This window comes from Triturus cristatus, chromosome 7 (genome assembly GCF_964204655.1).
Source record: "Triturus cristatus chromosome 7, aTriCri1.1, whole genome shotgun sequence".
In the NCBI taxonomy this organism is placed as follows: Eukaryota; Metazoa; Chordata; class Amphibia; order Caudata; family Salamandridae; genus Triturus; species Triturus cristatus.
This window is the reverse complement of record NC_140590.1, coordinates 1,521,421,834-1,521,447,075: the sequence shown is the minus strand read 5'-3', so window position 1 is coordinate 1,521,447,075 and position 25,242 is coordinate 1,521,421,834. Positions and strand designations below refer to the sequence as shown.

Sequence of the window (25,242 nt, the reverse complement as noted above, 5' to 3'; positions counted from 1 at the left end):
AATGCATTTGGACAATGCACATTTTAGTATGTCATTGTTTCAAAAGGTTCAGAATCTGAACTATTAAACATAGGACTGCTGTGATTTAGCAACGGGTAAACATGCTTACTTTGTACAAACATATATCAACGTTTTCATTATTTAGCAACTTGTTAGTCCAAATTTCACAATAACATGTACCTGACTATGTCTGAGGGAAGAATGCCAATCCATCGAATGGCTGGAACAGTGAGGCTATGGGCTTCAAAGGACATCGACTAGAATGTAAAGATAAAAAGCACACTTTGAAATTTCACTTTAAAGTAAATTCTCAATGATTTAGAAATATAGCCACCCATATGACTTCTAATGGATCAATTGCAGCAATCGAACTAAAAGGGAAAAGAACACACCAGCTTTTTTCAAGGGGAGGCAATTAGCATTGTCAAAAGGAAAATAAAAGCTAGTTTGTTGATTCTGAAAAACAACAGCGCAGAAGAACAATCACAAAAAAAGAAAGTATAATGACATGTACATGTGCAAGTGTCATCACACATGTGCACATATGCGTCAAGACGCTACAGGAGCCCCGCATGGTGACTTATATGTGTGCATGAATCACCATGCATTTGTAGGCATACAGTATGCTTTGATGGATGCAACAACATTTTATTTTTAATTTACCATTCTAAGTTGGCAAACACCAATCTTGGAGCGGTAAATAAAAAATAATAAGTTAAATGTGTATTAAAGTGAGTTAAAAAAAAAAGCTGCCCAGAAGCAAATTGGACATGCCGGGCCATCTAAGAAAGGGATAAAAAAACATAAGGCACAATAGTTAGTGGTGGGAGGAGCAATGGTACAGCAGGCAGGGTGGAGGGAAAATTAAATGCAGCAAAGCAGCGAGATTAATAGGGAATAATGTGGAGGGAGCAAGGGAGGAAGTGGGTTTTTAAATAAAATAAATATGACATAAACGTCAAAACAGATGCAAAGGGAAGGAACGGACGAGCTTGTGGCGAAGAGGGCAACATGAAGACCAGGGGTGTGGGGAGGTGATAGGGAAGCAACACAGTTGGGGATAGCAAGAAAGAAAATACATGCATTGCCACGAAGTGCTAAATCAAAAAAAAGGTTCCTGAATGTGAGCAGAGAAAGGAAATTCATTGAATAAGATGCAAGCAAATTAGATTGGATGGCCTAGACATATTTTATTAAATTCCTCTTCCACAAAACCATAACTAGCATCCAGTATTAATTGCACTAAGAAACATTAGCATACGTCTGTTACACCTGTAGTGAGATAAATAATGAAGGGTGACGAATGTGGATGCAGGAAACAATGCTAAACCACTATCTGGTTAGCTGTAAGTGAAGTGTAAACAAGAAGTCTGGGAAACCATTGATTGCATTAGTTGCAGGTTCGTAAAAAATCCTTGTTGCATATTGTACAGCCAGGTATTTTTAGGTCTCGCCTAGGCAGCGCCTGCGCTGTCTCTTTCAGACATGTTGTATCTAGCCTATGAGCTTGAAGCACCGCCAATCTTTCTAATTGGCTTCTTTTACTGTTTTTCGTAAATGGCTGCTTGTCATTTGTTAATATGCTCAGTAGTCCCTTCTTTTTTACTTTTGTAGCTTCCCAACAGGACTGCCCCTGCTACATGTGGTCTTACTCGTCATGTTATTTATTACTTTCTGAGCATTCTTTTTTCTTTTTGCTTGTTTAGGCTCAGCAAACTGTTCCTACCATCTCTTGATCTCTCTCCTCATTATTCTGAACAGCTGCTCTTTATATATCTCTCCTCAGTTGCAGCTGCCTCCTCCTCTCTCTTGCTTGTTTTAGATTAACACAAAGTGCTTCCAGAGCGGCACCCAGCAATATCACGCTTTATCGTTAAATATGGCACAGCGCCTTTTTTTAAAATTTACTACGGCACTTCTGTGGGTGCGTGTGTGGCAGCACGCCTTTTATCAGCATGGTGCCCACTTCACAGCTGACGCGCTTCATGTTTCATGAAGCTCAGTGGGCATACTAGAGCAGGACCTGCACATGGGCCCCCTGCGCTACATAAACTGGGATTATTAGGCTCCAAATCTCATGGCGTTACATGGCTTCCCTCTCATTACTCTTTTACCCTGTACTGTCCTTCCAGAGCAGATACAGACACCCGGTGCCACCACCAAGCTGTAGCTCCTTCTCACTTGGGCACCATGTTCTGTGCACGCACCTAACATGACGAGTCAATTGGCTAGAGTACAAACCTTGGTTAATCATTCCTTCAGGATGCTAATCGTCTCACAGTGTATGCATCTAACAAACACTTGCAAAATGACAGCCGACCCGGCCACTCCCGCCTGAATTTGCGCATTTCACATCTCACATCGGAAGTACAGTGCCTCTATAAATTCCGTTGCCTTCCAGCTCGCATGTTCATATAACTGCTTGAAAAGCGTGCTGACGATCCCACGACTGCATAGGACTGCAATCTAGGAGACTGCAATAGGTAAAGTCTCAGTTTTTGTAAATCTCCTCGTCCCTTTTGATTTTAACTTGGCACGCATCAAATCGTTTCCCCGTCCATGTTTTTATATATTTTGCCTGGTACAGAAGCCGGCGCCCTACAGGGCCGCTAAATGTAATGTGACAACTTTACATATTAGAGGTACTTTCTTTACCACAATGCACAACTCTATGCTGGTACCATTGCCTCTCAGTACAACACAGTACCCTAAATGATGGGGTTCTCCTGCAGAATGTGGTGAGGGGCTCATAATACTCTTATTTCTCGCAGATTTTCATAGGTCTTGGTCTGAATGGAGCCCCTGCTGCTCCACAGGGGCTGCAAGGAGCAGCATTACACCCCTGCCTCAACCTGAAATTTCCACCTGGCTGGAAATGGAATACACTATCTTTGACCTAAGCGATTTTAAAATTGCATCTCCTAACTTGCAGCCTTAAAAAAAGCTGTCCCGATATGACTGGGGTCTCCAGGTTGAAGGTTGTACCACTGCTGCCACACAAATCTCTGAAAGCCCATCCCATGATGTCTCAAATTCCTTCCACAAGAACACAATCGTGTAGCGACTCCATCATTTTCATTGCACAAAACACTCTTTACCTCCATATTTAGGTCTGTCCAGAAGGGAATTTTGTTGTAATAGACATTGGATTGTTAACATAATAAGAGGGCTCACAGGAAGAACACTATCTCGCAACGTGAAGTTTTAAGAAGCAACATGTCACATGGTGAGAGATCGCTAGATGTGTTTCTATACACCTAGCACATTTTACAAATATGTAGTGTTTGTACCTCCCCGTGTATGACGCATACTCCAAATTATGTTACTAAAAACCCATTAAAGGCTATTTTAGTTTCTTCATACCTTCTCTAATTCTTAATATTTGTTGAAACTTGAACGTTCCCTCATTTTTCCAAAACAAAAAAACCCCTTTTCCCATCACAAGTCAGGGGAAAATGTAACCTACCTTTGAGCCAGCAAAATTCTGCCTGTTGCTATTTGTAACTATGGTACTGTATGTTCTTAGTGCAGTGTGGGATGAGCCACAGAGGAGGCTGGTTTGGCAGAACCCCACTTCTCCCCCTACGATCCTGGGCCTTCCGCACATCTACCAAACACATTGTGCCTTTTTCTCTTTTCTTAATGAAATTAACAAAGAATTATGCTATTGCAATTCTGCTGGGGTGTATGTACCTTGAGGCACACTAACAGGGGCAAGCATTAGCTACTGGGTCGGGTATGCAGCATCTGTCTTGTTGTGTTGTTACATGTTCCGTTGTATGTGGGAACTTCACTGTTTCTTGCCTCAGATATTAGGATGTTTTCAACTTTCCTCCTTTTTTTGCCAAATAAGCTAGATTTGCATTCTGAAGCCCTTTGAGGCGTTCACCCCGTTTTAGGGTTTTTAGGTGTGTTAGTTTAAATTAGTTTAATCGAAGGTTGCAACAGCCAAATTGTATTCGGTGATCACATGCAGGTTCAGGACTGCAAACAGTATCTGTAATGACTAGGAAGGAAGTAGTGCCACTTTACAGAGCTTGCCAGTGAAGCAATACTTTTGTTTTCTGTCTTTATTTGAACAATATTGTTTTCCCTGAGTGGGGAAGTGCACCATTCCTGGAAGTACTGCAATAGCTGGTTGTTGCATTGAGTGGAAAACATTTAAATGTGAGATCGTTATCAGCTGTTTTCCTTATTTTAGTTTATAAAATGTGTAGCACGGCTCTGTGTTCAGGGATGTGGTCTTTTTAAACCATACTGCTTCCATTTTGTAAAGTATAAGCAATGGACATTGAAACGGGTCCCACCTGGGCAACGCAGTCATGTCTTTAACTTTTCAGGCAAATGCACTCATTGATTTCTGAATAATAAGTGTAGAAGTGTTAAGGCAACCATGTTGTTCCTGCTTACATTTCACATGCAGTGGCGATCGCTATTTACCGGGGTGGCAGGGCAGGTGAGGAGGATGAGGGGGGTAAATTAATATAATACCAAATAAAACACTTACCTTCAGGCCGGCCACCCAACCAGCTGACGCCTCTCGGTCTGTTCGCTGCTGCCGCCTTTTGCTCTTGGGAAACAGGAACCAGGAAGCTCCCAGCTCCTGACTCCCCTACCCGATCTCAACACTGCAAAGCACCGTTGTGAATGATCTGAGCGCCGTGGTTCAGCTCTCAGACGGGGAATGGGGGTCCGGGCATGTTCTGCACCCAGTCTGTAATGCAGCCTGGGTGCAGGGAATGCAAAGTGCACATGACTGTTATCGTTGGCCCTAGAGGGCCGACCAAACAGTTATGCATACTTTAGAGTGGACAATCACTCCTCCTCCTGGCCCCTGCCCTGGCAGTCCTGCCCCGCCCACACCAGGAAACAGAAAACTAAAATGATAATAACGCTGGTTATTATCATTTTACTTTTACTTTAACTACTGCTCGCAGAGCAGTGGGGCGACGCTCCTCCGCCATATCAGGGGAGCCTCCCCTGATCACATGTTTTACTTAATCTTGCATTCCCTATGAGTGTTTGTTTTTTCCAGGATGTTGTTACTTTTTTTCCAGCTAGCATATTACTTTTGTCTCTCCTCCCTCATAACCGATTTCCTATTTTCTGGTTCTGCAGCCCTGCAAGGTCATGTTAATGGCAATAGCGCTATGCAAATATCATTATTCCACTGCATACAAAAAACAAAAGTAAAAAACATTATTTCCAACACCAAGCGCTCTAACTTTCACAAATGCAAGACTGATTGCATTGCAAATTCTTGTTTTAAATATCTGGCCATTGGTGTGTGTGAATATGAAGTTTGTGTTGTCTCCATGTTTTTGCTTAATGCATTTTTGAGTGTGTGAGATTTACAGCCACTGTTAATCAATATATTAACAACTATTCGTGTATGTATATGTCTATGTATGCATGTATTGATTGTTGAGTGAAGTTTTTATTTTAGTGCCTATATGTGGAGGCGTAAATAAAAGCATAGCTGATGAGAACAAATGTACAAAGCATGGAAGTAGGGTTACAAATATGCAATTTTATTAAAAACATCTTAAACCATAACTCAAAGTTTGAACTAAAAGCAACGTAGGAGTAAAGAGCATAAGGAAAGTGGTATGTAGCTGATGAGAAAACAATGGATGAGCAAAGCAGGGGAAGGACCAGGAAAGGATACCAGAGAAAGGGCCAAACTGTGGCAGCATGGGAAAAAAACAGATAACGGAGAACAGCAACTAGAGCGGGGTTCACAAGAACAAATGAGTAGGCGGAGGATATTAAAGAAATTGGTATGAGGCAACTGGTGAAAGGGGGGGTCAGGAGGTGTAAAGAAGAAATAATTTTAGGATGGGAAGAAAAGATGACAAAGTAATATGGCAAAGTGCAGAGCTTAAAAGCAGGAGAGGAGTGGGCATGCAATATTAACACAATAAAGCATAAAGCGGGGCGGAAAACATTGGTGGAGCTAGGACCTTAGTGATGAGATTAAACACACTAGTATGCCCTGGGAAAAGAAAGCAACAGAGACGTGGGGATTAAAGATGAAAGAAAGTGACTTGTGAAACGAAAGATAAAAGAAAGAAATATGGAAAAATTAAGGGCTAAAAAGCAACAGAGGAGCAGTGAAGCAGATGAAAGAGACAGAAATATATTGGAAGAGGGATATTGAGACCTTGGGGGAGCAGCCAACTGCTCTGGAGGCTTGCACCCACAGGGGTTTTGGGCCAAAGGTGCGGTCCGGGCCCAAATGGGCTCTTTTGGCCTATACATTTTTGGGCTGGTGGGAGCAGGGTATTTATGTGCCCATTTTATGCTTTGTGTCACCATTTTGAGTAAGGTGACACGGCAGCCGGCCAGGGGTATCGAAAAACTTTCTCCCTCCCTAATTCAATTTTTTTTTCTTCTTAATGTCCTACATGGTTTCTGGCGGTTTGGTTGAGCACAGGTGCACAGGGGTGGGATAATTGTATTTGGTTGTTGCTTGAAGCAGGTGCAAAGTGTTTGGCAGCTAGTTTTTACATGGTTAACCCCTTCAGTGCCACGCCCTTTCCCCCTCCTGTGCCGGGCGTTGCACTAGTGGGTGGGGTTCATGACGAGATAGTCTCGTCATGGGCACAGCGCAACCGTGCTCCATGACGAGACTATCTCGTCATGGGCACTGAAGAGGTTAAAGGTGAAGTTTATGGTTGGTACCAAGTTACACCAGGAGGAAGCAATACATGAGAAGTTAAGATAGGAGATAGGTAGATGTTTATGGAAGTAGGCAATAGGGTACAGGGGTTAAAGTTCAACAGTTAATGACCGAGCAGGCGTTTAAAACAGTTGCAAGGAAAGGATATAAGGGTAGGAACCTTAGCGGTGGGGGTAGAAGGCAAGTAGGTGAACAAATGTATAGTGAGGTGTAGTTTTGTAAGGCTAAGGCCAAGGTTAACATTGTGAGATGCACCTGTCTTCAATAAAGCGGCCTTTTTCACACATAAAGAGCGAGTGTGTAGTCTGTGCTGGGCCTCCAATTCTGGCAAAGAATACTACAAGTAGGAAAGCCGCATAGACGAGGAAGCAGGGTGAAACAAGAAATAAATTGCTATAATTGCTCGTATATATTAATCGATTAACAGTGAATAGAGGCTGATGAAAAATATGTGCATAGTTTAAAAAGACAAAGAAATGTGCAATTGAATGATGTAAATTGAAATGTAGGTAGTAGGAGGCAATATGTATCGAAATGAAACAAGAAAGTGTAGAGCTGTACGTTATCTGTGGTGTTTACAGAACGTACCATGCAATAAAGAAGTTTCTAGCTGTTTTAGCAAGGAAGTTGTTTATTTTCATGACTTTTAGTAATAGCAAACACATGTTACACTGATTTTAACATAAGAAATGACCCATCTTGGTGCCGTGTCGCACCTTGGCAGCTAATTATCACAGTTATTGTATGAAAGATGCCGATGTACCAGTGGTACAGGTATATTTCCATAGCGAAGCAGCTACAGAAAGCAACGGGGGAGCGTGAGGGTAGTAAACATCGAAAAAAGGGAGGAGGGGCAAATGAACGGAGAAGTGGGGACCTGCGGAGGAATATGAAACACAATGTTGTGTCCCAGTTATAGGCAGCAGGGGGGAGCAGACATTAAAGAATGGATGGAGGCGAGAGAAATAGATGGAGGAGACATGCACTGGAGAAGGGCTATGATCAGGGCCACTGCAATTATGCAGCAGGAGAGGGACAAATTATGCGGTAGGGTTGAGTAAATCATGCAGCATGAAACAGCCAAATTATGCGGCATAATGCAACACATTTTGTAATAGTAGTATTTTCATCATTCTTAAATGTGGTAACACTGTCTGGGAATTGGTTGCACCTCATTAATGCCAGTTTAAATATAGAAGTGAGTAACAGAGAGGTAACCAGTACGTCTTTGCAAAGGGCCTTCCATCAGGCAGCAACACGTGTGGATGTATTTTTAGTAACTTTTGAACTGTTTAAGCTAGAAACTATATTTTTGTTGTTAAAATCTGCAGATTATGGGCAGATGATGGATTATGTGACCAAAGGGGCAAATCAGTACTTTTGTGAAAATCATTGCGGCCACAAAATCACATAATTCCAGTGGCCCCGGGTATGATAGAAATCATGTTGCTGCTACAGAAAGCACAGAGAGAGTGGGGAGTAAACATTAAAGCAAGCAAGGAGAGGAGACATATGAATGGAGGAGCTGAGACAGTGGAGGGGTATGAAAGAAACAAAGGTAGCAGTGGGGATCGTGGAGGAAGTATGAAACACACTTATATGTCACAATTACAGAAAGAAACAGGAGAAAAAGTGAAAATAGAGATATCAATGGAAAAGAGGTGGGGTGAAACATTATGTTGCGGACGGGAAAGAAGAAATGGAGTCAAGGGAGTAAACATGAAAAAAAGATGCAGAGTCGTAGAGCAAATGAGACGGGAGGGGTCAAAAAAGAGCATATGAAAACAAACGATGGGGAAGCAATGAAGTAATAAGCATGGGCAAGAAAGATATAAGAGAACAGAGGGGAGCAGATAAACTTAGAGTATATCTATTATGAAGCGCTAAACATAAACATACAGTGCAGAACACAAAAAAACACATGCACCCCCACAGAGTCCTGAAAATAAAGAACACAAGCATTGGCAAACCCAATAGGTCTCGCCTACGTAAGAGCTATTGGTTTTGCCGATGTCTTTTTTAGCAATATGTTAGAGCAGCGCGGCAGCTGTGCATGGCCACTGGAGGGTTGGGATGGAAGGGAAGAAGCAACACAGACAAAGGCCAAGGTGGGAGGGGAACAGGGAAAGAAACGACACAACAAGAGGTTTGGGAGTGGGAGAACAACATGGACAAAGAAGGGTAGGAGGGGAAGAAGCAACATGGACAAGTCGGGTGAGAGGGGAAGAAGCAACATGGACACAGGATGGGATGGGAAGAAGTAACACAGAAAATGGGATGGGTGGGAGGAAGAAGAAGCAGCAGCACAGACAGGGATGACAGGTGAATAAAAAATAAAAATAGTACCTCAATCACAGCGCAACCAGCAGAACGACACTAAACAAGATGAATCAATCAGTACTTGGTCCATGCTCCCCAGGAAAAAAGAGGAAGTGAAGCCGGCAAGCGCTGGCCAATTAGGAGGCAGCAAAACAAGAGTGACAATGAAGCCAATGAATGGTAAGCAATGGGCGGACATCAATCCCCTTGTTCTAGACAATATGTTTTGCAAGCATTAGCGCATGCACGGTGTCTTAGGTGAGACCTAGAAAGTAGTTCACTGAAAGTTAGCAGTTGAAGGATACAAAATCATCAAGAGGAAGGAAAGCAATTGAACAAGAATCAATTAAATTAAATTGACAAGAAAGCCAACCAATTATAAGGAATGGGCTTGCTGAAAGCCCCCTGTAAGTTTTGGTATTGATTACCATAGGTCTTCAACAAAAGGCAGCTAAGAGCAGTCAGTGAGACCAGAGAAAAAAGTATAACTTTTTTGTATCTAAGTCCAGTGCGTTTAAATGTTTTTTTATAGTTTGAAATAAAATGTCAAGGACAATGCAGTATATATTTGTTTTCCAACAAAAGCGTCTATTTCGAATCAACGGCAAAAATGCAGGCAACAGGGAATTTACACTAAAAACATGGAGGCTGTTCAAGTAAGGTAATCTGTCAGAGTACTGCAGAAAGGCCTGGCATGCTGCCTCCCCTGCTGAAGGGCCAGGCAGCAGATGTCCATATAATTGTTGAAAAAAAACAATTATGCTCAGAGGTCCATGGGTATTTGCATCAAGCCCCGATTTTACACTGAGGTCAAGGCTTTCAGGGAATTGAGTGTGGGATTGCAGCACCAGTAATTATTTATTGGCTCCAGCCCTATGAGAAACATGACGTTTTTCTGGCAGGAAAATAAATGGGAGACACGCGTAACCTAAATAAAGCACGTTAAGAATAGACATGACACCTATGGCATGTAAAATGCTCTCCTTTCATGTGAAATGTTGATATATAATCCCGCAATTCTATGCGATGGCCAAAGTTCACAGTAACGGTTCAAACCAGGATTTAGGCATTTTTAAGTAGCACATGGAAACTCACACAGCCTGGCCTGTAAATATATTTTGAGATTTGGTCAGATTTTCCAGAACAAGGGACCCCAAGGGATTTATGCCTCCAACCGTCTGTCAAACTCAAATTAGTTTAACTTTAGGGCAGGCAGAAACCGAGAAACACATAAAGGAGGCAACCTTCAAATTAGATTTGTCTGCAACTGGGATTTACATCCTTTTTGTTTAGTTACACTTTATTATTCAGGATGAAATGTTCGTTTACACTCCCACACGGGCTCTGAAGAGATAACACACCTGCTCCACAGGGGTGTACCTTAATTGAGGGCTTGGGAGTGTCTCACCCGCCTAAAAAAAAGACAATTCATATGTTTAAAACCGGCTCATGGGCGCCAAGTCAGATGTCATGTTTCATATGGAAAGAGTAGGTTTCCTATCAGGGGTGCGTGCTGGGGTTCAATCGACAACTTCCTAGGGTCACTAAACAAAATGTACACAGTGCTAGGCCTGGGTTCATAGCACTGCTGAGTTTATTTATTATTGTGCATGCTCACAGCACCGAGCAACCAAGCAGCAGGTCTGCAAGAGTCTGCAGTGTGGAAGGTTGGAGGCGTAAATAGGCCCCAAAGACTGTGAAGGAGAAACAAGACATATTTCGTGTAGAGTGACCAACTGGCTTGGGTGTAAATTCAGGATGGTAAATGTAAAAATTCAGGACAGAGTGTCAAAATTCGGGACAAAAATTCAGGATAGAAGGTCAAAATTCAGGACAAAACTTCGGGCGCAAAAGGTACGTTTTACAGACACATCAGAGGAAGTTGCGCGATAGTATAAAAGTACGTAAATAGATAACGTATTGAGTACAAATCAAAATGAGTTTTATATTAGGTTGAGACAATCGTGTACTTCATGGTTTTTCGGTATGCATGCAGTTTTGAGCAACTGTGCAGGCCTTTTTGTGGTATTTCATATGATTATAATCTATTTACATTGTTACTGCACTGGGTTGTCCAGTCTGATATTTTCTTTACAACTCATGGTCCTGAGCAGGCATGTTTGGTGAGAGAAGTGGTCAGGAAGATCTGCTCGAATAGACTTTGTTACTAGCATCTCATATCTGAGTGCCATTGTCAGATGTAAAGCGGCAAGCACAGGTGAACTAAAGGGAGGATTACTGTAATGATCCCACTAGAGGGAACACATTATGGGTGTTTCAGGAAGTGGAACCTACAATATGGAATCTGACTTTGCTTATGTGGGCTCCGCAGAGAGTTGCAAAAGCTGACGGAAGTCACAAAGGTTCTTTTCCCTGCAGCTGTCTTAAAGAATGCACTGTCAATACACTATTACATAGTTTATTTCTTACGACTTGCCTATTGCTACAAACACAATATACAGCTCAAGAACATCTCATGGCACTATGAGGCTCTCCCTAAAATCTTACACATAAAACAAAACATGCAAACATTTACAATTACTAGTGTAACATTCAAGTAGCAGTTGGGTGTCACTCAAAATGTAATCTATTAATTATTTCATCCATCATTCAGTCTTTCACCATTCATTCTGTCGTTCCATCTGTGTGCCCATCCATACCCAAACCTTTTCAACCATTTGCACACCTATCCATCATCTGTCCTTCCATCCATCATTTCACTCATCCATCCATCCATCCATCCTTTGACCCAATTATATATTTTTATTTTACAGAGTTTTATATAGCACGAACTTGACCCGAATCGGGTATCAGAACGCTTTACATCGCACCAGTTGCATTACATGAGGACACATTAATTTTTTTGTATGGCACGGGTAGATTTGGGCGCCGATCACGATCCTGTAAAAACCGGGTACGAACCGTCGGACGGAGCATATTCTCCGTCCGACGCGTACCCGGTCGTCAAAATCTACCAACATGGAATTACGATTCGCACGGAAACACCATTTCCGTACGATTCGTAAAAAACCCAGACCGAACAAAATAAACATACAAATGCGATCCGGGAAAGCACCGACCTGACGTCGGGACGCTCGCAGCCTGCCATTCACGAACCAGGAATTACGATTCGCACCGACGTCATCCCGCACGGTGAATATTTTCCGGCTGCCAAAAACTGCCGGGAAATCAGGACGACGCGAACAAGGAGTACCAGTACGCGACGGACAGACAGGACGAGGCGAACAAGGAGTACCAGTATGCGACGGACAGACAGGACGACGCGAACAAGGAGTACCAGTACGCGACGGACAGACAGGACGACGCGGACAAGGAGTACCCGTACGCGACGGACAGACATGGACCCGAACCTACGTGTCATCCCGGCCCTCATAGCAGTCGACCTCCTCTACAGGTTACGACGCAGACGCCGCAGAAGGTCAGAACAACTAAGGGAGGGGGGAAAGGGGGGGAAATGGGGGGGGGCAGGACCAGGGGCAGGCCACAAAACCCCCACCATAGTCACACAGCACACATGCCCTGGACATACCTGACTCCCAGGCCCTGGTCACTACGAGGGGGTGGGGCCGTGTCCAGCCAAGCCAGCGACCGCCACAACGGAAGTCCTTGACGACGCGAACCTGCAACACAACCAGACAGGTACGTCCTGTACCCATGCCTTAAGAGCGTGGGTACGAGTCGTACCACACCTACGTCACCCCAACAATGGCGGGACGGCTCGTACCCACGTGGCAAAGGCCTGGGGACGGCCCGCACAAGCATCACATAGCGTGGGGACGGATATGTACGGACCGTACCCCCACCCCGTATGCATGGAGCGGACCCCCAACCCCAACAGTGCAAGTATGACACGTACCCCCACCCGCGGACGTATGGAGCGTACCCCCCACCCCAACAGTGTAAGTACGCCCCGTACCCCCACCCGCGGACGTATGGAGCGTACCCCCACCCCAACAGTGTAAGTACGACCCGTGGCCTCACCCGCGGACGTATGGAGCGTACCCCCACCCCAACAGTGTAAGTACGACCCGTGGCCTCACCCGCGGACGAATGGAGCGTACCCCCACCCCAACAGTGTAAGTACGACCCGTACCCCCACCCGCAGACGTATGGAGCGTACCCCCACCCCAACAGTGTAGGTACAACCCGTGGCCTCACCCGCGGACCAATGGAGCGTACCCCCACCCCAACAGTGTAAGTACGACCCGTACCCCCACCCGCGGACATATGGAGCGTACCCCCACCCCAACAGTGTAAGTACGACCCGTACCCCCACCCGCAGACGTATGGAGCGTACCCCCACCCCAACAGTGTAAGTACGACCCGTGGCCTCACCCGCGGACCAATGGAGCGTACCCCCACCCCAACAGTGTAAGTACGACACGTACCCTCACCTCGAAGGCATGGAGCGTACCCCCCACCCCAACAGTGTAAGTACGACACGTACCCTCACCTCGAAGGCATGGAGCGTACCCCCCACCCCAACAGTGTAAGTACGACCCGTACCCCCACCCGCGGACGTATGGAGCGTACCCCCACCCCAACAGTGTAAGTACGACCCGTGGCCTCACCCGCGGAAGAATGGAGCGTACCCCCACCCCAACAGTGTAAGTACGACACGTACCCTCACCTCGAAGGCATGGAGTGTACCCCCACCCCAACAGTGTAAGTACGACACGTACCCCCACCTCGAATGCATGGAGTGTACCCACATCCGTGTATGTAATGAGCGTACATATTGTGAAATAGGAGAGGTGTGTGCAGAGTCCTCCCAGCAGTGCCCAGAGACAGGAGGGGTGTGTGCAGAGTCCTCCCAGCAGTGCCCAGACACAGGAGGGGTGTGTGCAGAGTCCTCCCAGCAGTGCCCAGACACAGGAGGGGTGGGTGCAGAGTCCTCCCAGCAGTGCCCAGAGACAGGAGGGGTGGGTGCGTATCACTCCCAGCAGTGCCCAGAGACAGGAGGGGTGTGTGCAGAGTCCTCCCAGCAGTGCCCAGAGACAGGAGGGGTGTGTGCAGAGTCCTCCCAGCAGTGCCCAGAGACAGGAGGGGTGTGTGCAGAGTCCTCCCAGCAGTGCCCAGACACAGGAGGGGTGTGTGCAGAGTCCTCCCAGCAGTGGCCAGAGACAGGAGGGGTGGGTGCAGAGTCCTCCCAGCAGTGCCCAGAGACAGGAGGGGTGGGTGCCTATCACTCCCAGCAGTGCCCTGAGACAGGAGGGGTGTGTGCAGAGTCCTCCCAGCAGTGCCCAGACACAGGAGGGGTGTGTGCAGAGTCCTCCCAGCAGTGCCCAGACACAGGAGGGGTGTGTGCAGAGTCCTCCCAGCAGTGCCCAGACACAGGAGGGGTGGGTGCAGAGTCCTCCCAGCAGTGCCCAGACACAGGAGGGGTGGGTGCCTATCACTCCAAGCAGTGCCCAGAGACAGGAGGGGTGTGTGCAGAGTCCTCCCAGCAGTGCCCAGAGACAGGAGGGGTGGGTGCCTATCACTCCCAGCAGTGCCCAGAGACAGGAGGGGTGTGTGCAGAGTCCTCCCAGCAGTGCCCAGACACAGGAGGGGTGTGTGCAGAGACCTCCCAGCAGTGCCCAGAGACAGGAGGGGTGTGTGCAGAGTCCTCCCAGCAGTGCCCAGACACAGGAGGGGTGGGTGCAGAGTCCTCCCAGCAGTGCCCAGAGACAGGAGGGGTGTGTGCAGAGTCCTCCCAGCAGTGCCCAGACACAGGAGGGGTGGGTGCCTATCACTCCCAGCAGTGCCCAGAGACAGGAGGGGTGTGTGCAGAGTCCTCCCAGCAGTGCCCAGAGACAGGAGGGGTGGGTGCATATCACTCCCAGCAGTGCCCAGACACAGGAGGGGTGTGTGCAGAGTCCTCCCAGCAGTGCCCAGACACAGGAGGGGTGTGTGCAGAGTCCTCCCAGCAGTGCCCAGACACAGGAGGGGTGTGTGCAGAGTCCTCCCAGCAGTGCCCAGAGACAGGAGGGGTGTGTGCAGAGTCCTCCCAGCAGTGCCCAGACACAGGAGGGGTGTGTGCAGAGTCCTCCCAGCAGTGCCCAGACACAGGAGGGGTGTGTGCAGAGTCCTCCCAGCAGTGCCCAGACACAGGAGGGGTGGGTGCAGAGTCCTCCCAGCAGTGCCCAGACACAGGAGGGGTGGGTGCCTATCACTCCCAGCAGTGCCCAGAGACAGGAGGGGTGTGTGCAGAGTCCTCCCAGCAGTGCCCAGAGACAGGAGGGGTGTGTGCAGAGTCCTCCCAGCAGTGCCCAGAGACAGGAGGGGTGGGTGCCTATCACTCCCAGCAGTGCCCAGAGACAAGAGGGGTGTGTGCAGAGTCCTCCCAGCAGTGCCCAGACACAGGAGGGGTGGGTGCAGAGTCCTCCCAGGAGTGCCCAGAGACAGCAGGGGTGGGTGCCCATCACTCCCAGCAGTGCCCATGGAACGCAAAGGGTGGAGTAGCCACAGATACCATGCCCACAAATGTCAGTCAGGTGCACAAAGACCCTGCAGTACATCTACCACATGTGTGCGAGGCTGGGAGTATACGCATGCATAGGGCCAAAAAGAAAACATGTCCACATGTAGTCATGTCAATAGTCATTGAGAAGCACCCCCAACGGTTTGGGGTGTGTCCCCCAGGCACTGGTTGAAGGCCGCACATGCGGTTTTTAACTTATAGAATGAAAGAAGTTCATCACAAATTAAAGATTTCTTGAAGTGAAGCTTTACTGTTTTCTATTACTTTATAGAAAATCAAATGGCAATTTTAGTCCATAGACGGCAATATCTCCATTGCGATTTGCGGTTACATAGTCATTCCCAATGCATTTCGGCAGAACCTGCCTTCGTCAGGGGAAATCGAATGTGTGGAGTTCTGACGCGCGGCCTCAATGGTGTGGTAGCACACCATTGAGCCCGCGCGTCAGAAAACAGTAAAGCTTCACTTCAAGAAATCTTTAATTTGTGATGAACTTCTTTCATTCTATAAGTTAAAAACCGCATGTGCGGCCTTCAACCAGTGCCTGGGGGACACACCCCAAACCGTTGGGGGTGCTTCTCAATGTTTACATTTACACTCCACCTCGGAGAGTGATACCCCGTGAGCACGGTGCAACTTTAAAAACCTTGGATAGCTTCAGGTAGTGCGCGTACTACTCTCTTCTTTTGTCATGTCAATAGTCCACATACACAAGTACAATGACTACCAAGGATGCCACGAATGATGCAGGTGGAGAATGGCTCAGCATGCATGTGCAAAGGTGAAGGACTACGTCACACACCCAGCTAATGGACACACAGCTCTGCGCTAAAGTCAGGGGACACCCTGCAGGGAAGAAGTCAGGGTACACAGAGGAAGGAATACACCTTGGGACAATTGCAACATGCAGCAACTGCTTACATGAATGGAGAAAGGTAGCTAACACCGTGTGATGGCACACAGATCCCAGGGTCCCCCCTATGAGCAGCACACTACTACATTTCCCACACACCCAACACATGACCAACACCCACAACCATGTAGCAGCCCCACCAACAGCAATGCCAGCAAAGCAGGAGTGTTCCAAGGGCAAAAAATAAATAGCTTTATTCAGCATGAGCAAAAAACTAGTATGAAGTAAGTCCAATATTAACAAAGCCCATAGTGCAGTCCAGGAGTCCCAGCTGGATGGGGGACACAGTGGGATGCGTGTCCCCTAGCTTGCCTGCACAGTTACAAGCCGTTGTCTTCCACAGGGGTCAGGGCATCATGTTGGGGGGAAGGAACAGGCACCGCAGGGACAGGAGGGCGAAGGGTAGGCGACGTGGGTGCAGGGATGGAGGACTCCACCACAGGGGGTGGGGCAGGGCCAAAGGTGGATTCTAGGAGCGCGCTGCACACCTCGGCAAGGTCCTCCAGGGACTCCCCTGCACCCGAAGGAACCACAGGCCCCAAGGAGGGGGGGGGGTCAGAGGGATGGGTCGCAGCGCCACTGGGGGAGGTTGTGGACAGGGGGGGGGCGGACTCAAGCACCCTGACCGTGGACTTCCTTGACCGCTTGCGGGGTGGTGTCACTGTGGGGCTCAGGGACAGAGTGGCCATGAAGGAGTCTTTGGGGGAGATGTGGCCAGGAGAGCTGAGGGGAGGGGATTTGGAGGGAGTGGATTGGGTGGAATGCGGACTCCCACTCTGGCTGCGTGTCACACGTTTGCCCCCCGACCCAGTGGGTGTGCCTACTTCACCCTGTGTGTGCGTGTCAGGAGGTGTGCGGCGGACCTTCCCTGCTGGTGTGGTGCCTGTGTCTGTTGTGGTGGGTGCATGCTTACGTCTGGGTGTATGTGGGACAGGCATGGGAGTGGGAAGTGTGGAAGGAGCAGGGGTAGGGGGTGGGACGTAGCGCTGCAGGAGACCCATTGCTGCAGTCAGTGTGGAGTCTATGGACCTCAGCAAGTTGCGTTGGTCAGCCTGCGATGAATGAATGCCCTCCAAGTATGCCTCCATGTTGTTGCGGACCTGGCTGTGGGCATGGAGGACATTAAGGATCGCAGTCTGACCAATCTGCAACTGCCGCTGGATGTCCACAGACTCAGCATTGGCGGCAGCAGTGGAGACAGGGGCAGGGGGTGCGGTGCCTGGCAGGAAGGAGACATGTGATGACCGGGCACGTTGGGAAGGGACACGAGCACGTGGGAGGCGGCTGATGCCAAATGGAGGGGGCGGTGCCAGATGTAGGGCTGCTGTCAGATGGTGGTGCAGCCACCGCCCACTCGGAGAGATCATCCTCGGACCCGTCAGCTTCATACTCTGTTGTGCCAGTCGACAGGTCCCCGGGTTCACTCTCCTCCGCCTCAGTCCCACTCGAAGTGCCAGCCCCGATGTCACCGCTGGCACTGGTGCTCGGTCCCTCCGCGCCGTCTGTGTCCATGTCTCCCTCCGTGTCCCCCGACGATGCTGTGGGCAGGGTGAAGAGACAGAAATTAATCATACACCTGTATACATATGTCACATGAGTCAAATCTACTTAGGTTACAGTGCATAGCCTGAAACAAAGGAAGAGTTACAACTACAAAACAAGGTACATATGTAGGCCCTGCAAGACACAGTTGTGTGACCCACCATGCCATGGAAAAACTATGGAGAGCATGACACAATAGCAAATGAGATGACATGGAATTTTGACTGAGGAGCAAGGCCCTGGGGACAATACAGCACTGCATCTGCACCACACAGCGTGGCAGGAAATTGGGATGAGCAGGGACCATATCCAGGAACTAGAGGCACATGCAGCATAGGTAATACTGATAACATGCCCACCCTGACTGGCACACTGCACCTTGAGTGTATGTCCAGACCAACATCACACACTGGCCAGTCCGAGCAAGGAGATTACAGGTCTTGACATGTAGGCCATGGCCGCACCACCCACCCCCTACATGAGACAAATCTGTGGAGACACAGGAAGCACTTACATCTCTTAGTCTGGGTGAAATACACATGGGATGCAATAATTCAAGATTGCACACCAAATACCCAAGGTGCGCCTGTCCAAATAATCATGTACAAAGGGCCATCATCAGATGATTGCTACAAGACACACAGGCAATGGCCACCGTGAGTATGTACTTGGAAAATCAGGTCAGGCTGGACAGTGGACACTTGTAATACATCTCACGTCAATAAACATGGTGCAGGGGACAATGGCACAGAGCACAACCTATGCTGTAGACACAGAGATTGTCGACATTCTCGGATTACACACATGATACCTAGGAAAAGATGCCCCTGGGGACAGTAGTGGCCACACAACTCCATGCTCCTGAATGGGAATGACTGCAACACATGCTAACATCCCTGCACTATGCGTAACGCACACTCATGCACATCATGTCACAGGCCACCACATGGGACATGCCTGCTGGAAGGCCTGCCACTCGAGAGATTAACTCCCATGTCTGGACTCAGCATTAGTGCCAACTGACATGGAACCCACAAGTCCAGAACAGGACAGGGCACAGGCAAGGTCACAAAACCTGTTACACACCACCCCCACACATGATGCTGCAGGCATTGTACACTTGTAGAAGGTGTCAGGCTACATAACCTTGTGATGGAGTGACTACACACAGACCAGGGAACACATTGCAAGGAGGGGAAGGGAGGCAGGAGAGCACTGCAATACTGTGGGGAACAGGATCTGCACAGCACCATAAACCCTGGAAGTGTATCCATGGAACAGTGCACTTACAAATGCTGGTGAAACACAACAAACACACACATGTACCTACCCCCTTCCGGCTGCTGCATGTCCTGTAGACGCCTGTCCAAGTCTGGAAAGACCACCGCCAGCACACGTTTCTGGATGTGGGAGAGACGGCGGCGCCCGCGGTTCTTATGACTCTCAGGTGAGTCCCCCAGCAGGACCCGTGCGATCCTCCGCGTCCAGCACCGGATATCCTGCCAGCGTTTCCTCACCTGGGACAGGAGCCGCCTCCGACCATCCACACTCCTCACGGCGCTGACTGCGTCCAGCCATATCTGCTCCTTGGCAGAGGCGTCTACCTGTGAGGATGAACAAGTGACACTACATCAATACACCTGGCACATGTCACAGGGACACAGATTAGAACACATTTGCTGTTTACAACAAGGCATAGTGTGCATCCAACGCATTGCACCTTTGTCATAGGGACATGATCCTCTGGGGGAAGGCCAAAAGCAGTACGTGCCATTGAAAGGACACAGGTGGAATGAGGGCAACTACACAATCAATGAGCCAGGCTCACACTGTGCATCACACCCACCCCTCCTGTCTCTGGGCACTGCTGGGAGGACTCTGCACCCACCCCTCCTGTCTCTGGGCACTGCTGGGAGGACTCTGCACCCACCCCTCCTGTCTCTGGGCACTGCTGGGAGTGATAGGAACCCACCCCTCCTGCGTCTGGGCACTGCTGGGAGTGATAGGAACCCACCCCTCCTGTCTCAGGGCACTGCTGGGAGGACTCTGCACCCACCCCTCCTGTCTCTGGGCACTGCTGGGAGTGATAGGAACCCACCCCTCCTGCGTCTGGGCACTGCTGGGAGTGATAGGAACCCACCCCTCCTGTCTCAGGGCACTGCTGGGAGGACTCTGCACCCACCCCTCCTGTCTGTGGGCACTGCTGGGAGGGCTCTGCACCCACCCCTCCTGTCTCAGGGCACTGCTGGGAGTGATAGGAACCCACCCCTCCTGTCTCAGGGCACTGCTGGGAGTGATAGGATCCCACCCCTCCTGTCTCAGGGCACTGCTGGGAGACATCAGGCATTCCCCCCCCCGGGACCTCCCCTACAGTACATAGCATGTGTGTCACACCTTGACACAATGGCAAAAGTCACAGTCACAAAAAAGGGACACAGTCTGTGCCAGTGGACACTGAACTCACCTGATAACCTGGTCGCCCATACAGCATGGGGTACCGTGGGAGGATCACATCCACCAAAGCCATGTTCTCCTCCAGGGTGAATGGCTGTGACCTCTCCACAGCCCTTGACATGGTTCCAGGGAATCAGTAGCAGCAGCTGGGTCGTGGAATACAGAGATGTGCAGGCAAGTGCTCCCTCATGGGACCTGGCTGCCTTATATCTGCCTTGCTGGCCCATCTCATGCACAGGAGTACAGAGTGATTGGTCACTCACATTTGCATCCTATGTTTTCTCCAATCCCTTCAAACCTAGCAGTCTGTGGGTTCTCAATCTGTTTTTTTCTCCTGCATGATGTCAGCCCCACAAACACATTGCAACAAAGTAGATTCATTCCAACTGACTTCTGCTGTGCACCTTCCTGAACAAATTCAAAATTTGAACTTGGTCTCCATGACAACCAGCATGCATGTAGGCCTTAATACTTGTCCTTCATGTGTCCCCTATGTAATTTGGAGCTTCACACACAGGTACGGTGCGTTCCGGGGCCCTAGGGCACCCCAAATGCATAGCAACGGCCCGTACACGCGTGCCTACGTTCACTATCACTATGGATGTCCTCGCGTATGCGTACTTGTAGTGGTACGGGCCGTACACACGCCTGTACGCTCCCTATCACTATGGGTGTCCTCGCGTATGCGTACTCGTAGTGGTACGGGCCGTACACACGCCTGTACGCTCACTATCACTACGTGTACGCATACGCGAGGACACCCATAGTGATAGGGAGAGTACAGGCGTGTGTACGGCCCGTACCACTACGTGTACGCATACGCGAGGACACCCATAGTGATAGGGAGAGTACAGGCGTGTGTACGGCCCGTACCACTACGAGTACGCATACGCGAGGACACCCATAGTGATAGGGAGCGTACAGGCGTGTGTACGGCCCGTACCACTATGGGTGTTCTTGCGTATGCGTACTCGTAGTGGTACGGGCCATACACACGCCTGTACGCTCACTATCACTACGTGTACGCATACGCGAGGACACCCATAGTGATAGGGAGAGTACAGGCGTGTGTACGGCCCGTACCACTACGTGTACGCATACGCGAGGACACCCATAGTGATAGGGAGAGTACAGGCGTGTGTACGGCCCGTACCACTACGAGTACGCATACGCGAGGACACGCATAGTGATAGGGAGCGTACAGGCGTGTGTACGGCCCGTAGCACTATGGGTGTTCTTGCGTATGCGTACTCGTAGTGGTACGGACCGTACACATGCCTGTACGCTCGCCATCACGATGGGTACACATACGGCAGCACTCCCATAGTGATATGGGAACGTACACAGGCCCTCTTAGCAGCAGTACGGCGGTTTTCACACATCACAGTGGTGACAGGCAGCACACAGGAAGGAATAGGGCGGACATAATTGTCCATGGATGGACATACTTGTCCATGAATGGACATCAAGGCATTGTCTGTGCATTACTACATGTGTGGGGCACAGGTGTGACAGGCTGTGATGTGGCACATTACTCCTGAGTCGAGAAGGCACCAGATGTATGATGAGATGTGTACAGATGTAATGTGTGACGGTGCAATGTGTGCCAGGCATGCCCTTGACTCCTTGGACATGTGTGCATGTCGTACTGCACACTTGGGATGACCGACACTGGCATGGCACATACACCAACACACGGAAGTGTCCCCTGATGCCCGGTACAGGGGTTACCACACCTGACTTGTCACTACCCACGGTGCACGATGTGACTATGTCATGTATGTGTGGGGGCTTCCCATTTGGTTGATGTTGGAGCACCCTCAAAAGCTGCAGCTGTTGCAGCAACCAACATGTGTCTGTGTGTAGATTGACATTGCACACTGTTCCGCACACCATGCCACATGTGGTTTCGGATGTGAGGTGCGCATGTATGCATGGGACACGGAGTAGCGTGACAAGGACATGTCTGCATCCTCTCAATGAATGTGTGGTGAGTCATGACATGTGCACCTTCATGGCAAGGTGTGTGGGCTGTCCTAGTGTAATGTCATGTGACCTGTGGCTCTAGTGTTCCGCTACCAGTCTCTGCAATCGGCCTCCTACTTCTGCTGATGTGTGGGTGTATGTCACTCCTGTCTTGCGTCTGGCTGTTCACTTGCACTGGGACACAGCTAATCCCATGGCATGGCATGGGGAGGTTCTCAATCTCCGTGTGTAGCTGGGTCTTGGTAGGAGTGTCACCTGGCAGCCATACGTGTCCAGGGCATGTGGCACATACCTCACTCCGTATGTAGCATATGTGTATAGACAGATTAACATGTGCTCAGTACAAATGATTTGTTGTTGTGGTGCACTCACTCTTCCTTGTCACTTCCAAATTACTGCAGAGCGCCGCCTCTTCCCCGAGCAATGCCGGACTTGGCTGCAATGCGGGAGAATGATCGGATCCGGTGCTACCGCTTCCCACGACGGTTCATTCTGGAGTTGACGGCGAGACTGGCACCACACCTGCAACTGCTGCACAGGTATCCTACGGCACTGACACCCAAGCTGAAGGTAATGGCAGCCCTACATTTTCTAGCCACGGGTACCTTTCAAAATACCATAGCTCATGTTGGTGGCATGTCCCAGAGCATGTTCTGCCGTGTGCTGCATGATTTCTTAGAGGCCATGTTGATTCACCTGGATGACTTCATCAAGTTCCCAACCCCTGAACAGTTGACTGGGGTCAAGCGTGGATTCTATGCCCTGGGAGGGATGCCCCATGTCATTGGGTCCATAGATGGGACACATGTAGCTTTGGTACCACCACACGCACGGGAGGCAGCGTACCGCAATCGGAAGCACTACCACTCCATCAATGCCCTTGTGGTGTGTCTGTCCAACATGGTGATTTCACATGTCTCTGCTCGTTTTCCAGGATCAGCACACGATGCCTACATCATGAGGCGTAGCAGGATGCCTGAAATGATGATGCAGCTGCGCAACGAACGAGCATGTGTTGTTGGTGGGTACAGTCTGTCTGTCCTGTATTTTGCATAGCCTACCAGCACGACCGCTTCACCACTTCTAACGATGTCCATGTGCTTCCCATGTAGGGGACGCTGGCTATCCCAACATGCCATGGCTGCTCACACCTCTCTGCAACCCCATCACGCCGGCCCAGCTCCGCTACAACACCGCCCATGGCCGGACAAGGCGAGTGATAGAGAGGACGTTTGGCCTGCTGAAGAGCCGATTTCGGTGCCTCCACAAGACCGGCGTCGCGCTCCCATATGCCCCTGCGAAGGTCTGCAAAATCTTCATGGTCTGCTGCATGCTGCACAACATGGCAGTTGAGAAAGCTGTGCCACTCATCCTGGATCAACATGACGAGGACCATCCACCCGTGGAGGACGAAGGGCTTGGCGATGGGGCTAGTGATGTGGAGGATGTGGAGCCGCAAGAGGACATCCGGACTCGGCTCATACCCGACTTCTTTGCTTAGTGGTGAGTACCAGTGTCTGAGTGTGCACACATTGCTCCACGTGTGGCATGTGTTGTGATGTGTGTCTCCACCTGCATGTATGGCACGTGAGTCAGATGTGTGTGTGGGTGTGTCACTGGAGTGATGGTGGCAGTGATGGTTGTATTTCCACAGTCATAATTGTGACCTAGCATGTTGTCATCCATACATGTGTCGAGTACATGCACATGCAAGTGGCTGTGCTTTTTGTGGCTTACTTCTTATGTGTCTCTCATCCCCAGGTACTTGCGCATGCCGTCTGCTGGTTGCATTGTTGTGGCACTGCTATTCCTCATGGACACGTCATCGTGTGCTGACTCAGCGTTACACGCACGGACAAGTTTGGAAGTCTCCTTAGGGTAAGGGATGCATCAGGGGTGTATTGGGTGTGGCAGTCGTTCACGATGTATGCACACTGCCCCTGTCGATGTTTGGTTCCTCTGCAGCCATGTAGCATCACCATGGGACACGACATGCAGCTGTGTACACCTGAATAGATGGTCTGACTGGTTGACAGTCATCAGTGATGGGATAGTGGATTGTGATGATGGCATCAATGTGTGTAACACTGCCCTCTGACACATACGGTTTGCATTGGCTTGACATGGTGTGGGACTTCTACATCAGCGGATCAATGGTGTATGGCAGTCTCTCCGTGAGCAGCTGTGGGTGTTTAGCTGTTGGCCGACAATTGTGTGCCAGTTCCATGGCTATCACGCATTTGTGCTGCAGGAGGGGGGTGCCAGTGTTGGACCCACATGTTACTCCACATGAGGTGTTCATGTGTACTTCAAGTTGCCTCTGCAATCCCGAATACATGACTAATAAAGGTGTCCCTATGCCTCCAAGGTGCCTCTTCTCAGTCAATGCTGGTGTGTTGCCACGGTGCATCCAGCATGTCTGGCAGGGTTTCCCCTGATAGTGGCTATGTGTCTATGTGTCGAGTAGCAAGATGCAAGCTGTGTGTGTGGGCTGAGACTGTGTATTATGCATGATGTCCATGACTGTGTGGGTATTGTGATATGTGTCATCCCCATGCATCCAACGTTGGCCAGGCCCCCATTCTCTGCATCCACCGGACTCAAGCTTGCAGGACATGGTTCTGCCACCTGTCTACACACACCTGGGTGCCCCCCAGGACACTGGACTGGATCCCTGACCTCTGCGCATGACTGTTGCTGTACTCAATGTGTCTGTCAGCACGGTTGTGCGGCCACCCCCTCAGCTGGTTGGGCCCATCACGGGTGTGTATGGTGCTCCATGTCTGTCTTGCCTAATACACTGTGGCCCGTGTGTCCTGTGCCAGACTCAGGCCCCAGGGTGTGGATGGTTGAAGTCAAAAG

At 49.4% G+C, this 25,242-nt stretch overlaps 1 protein-coding gene across 1 annotated transcript in view; it reads right to left on the bottom strand.

Annotated features, from left to right (window-relative positions):
- SPO11 (SPO11 initiator of meiotic double strand breaks) overlaps nt 1–25,242 on the bottom strand; it is an 898,758-nt gene that overhangs the window by 109,119 nt on the left and 764,397 nt on the right. Inside the window, exon 12 of the mRNA XM_085614575.1 lies at nt 181–257. Coding sequence (XP_085470701.1) covers nt 181–257 — 77 coding nt within the window. The remainder of the gene's footprint in view (nt 1–180; nt 258–25,242) is intronic.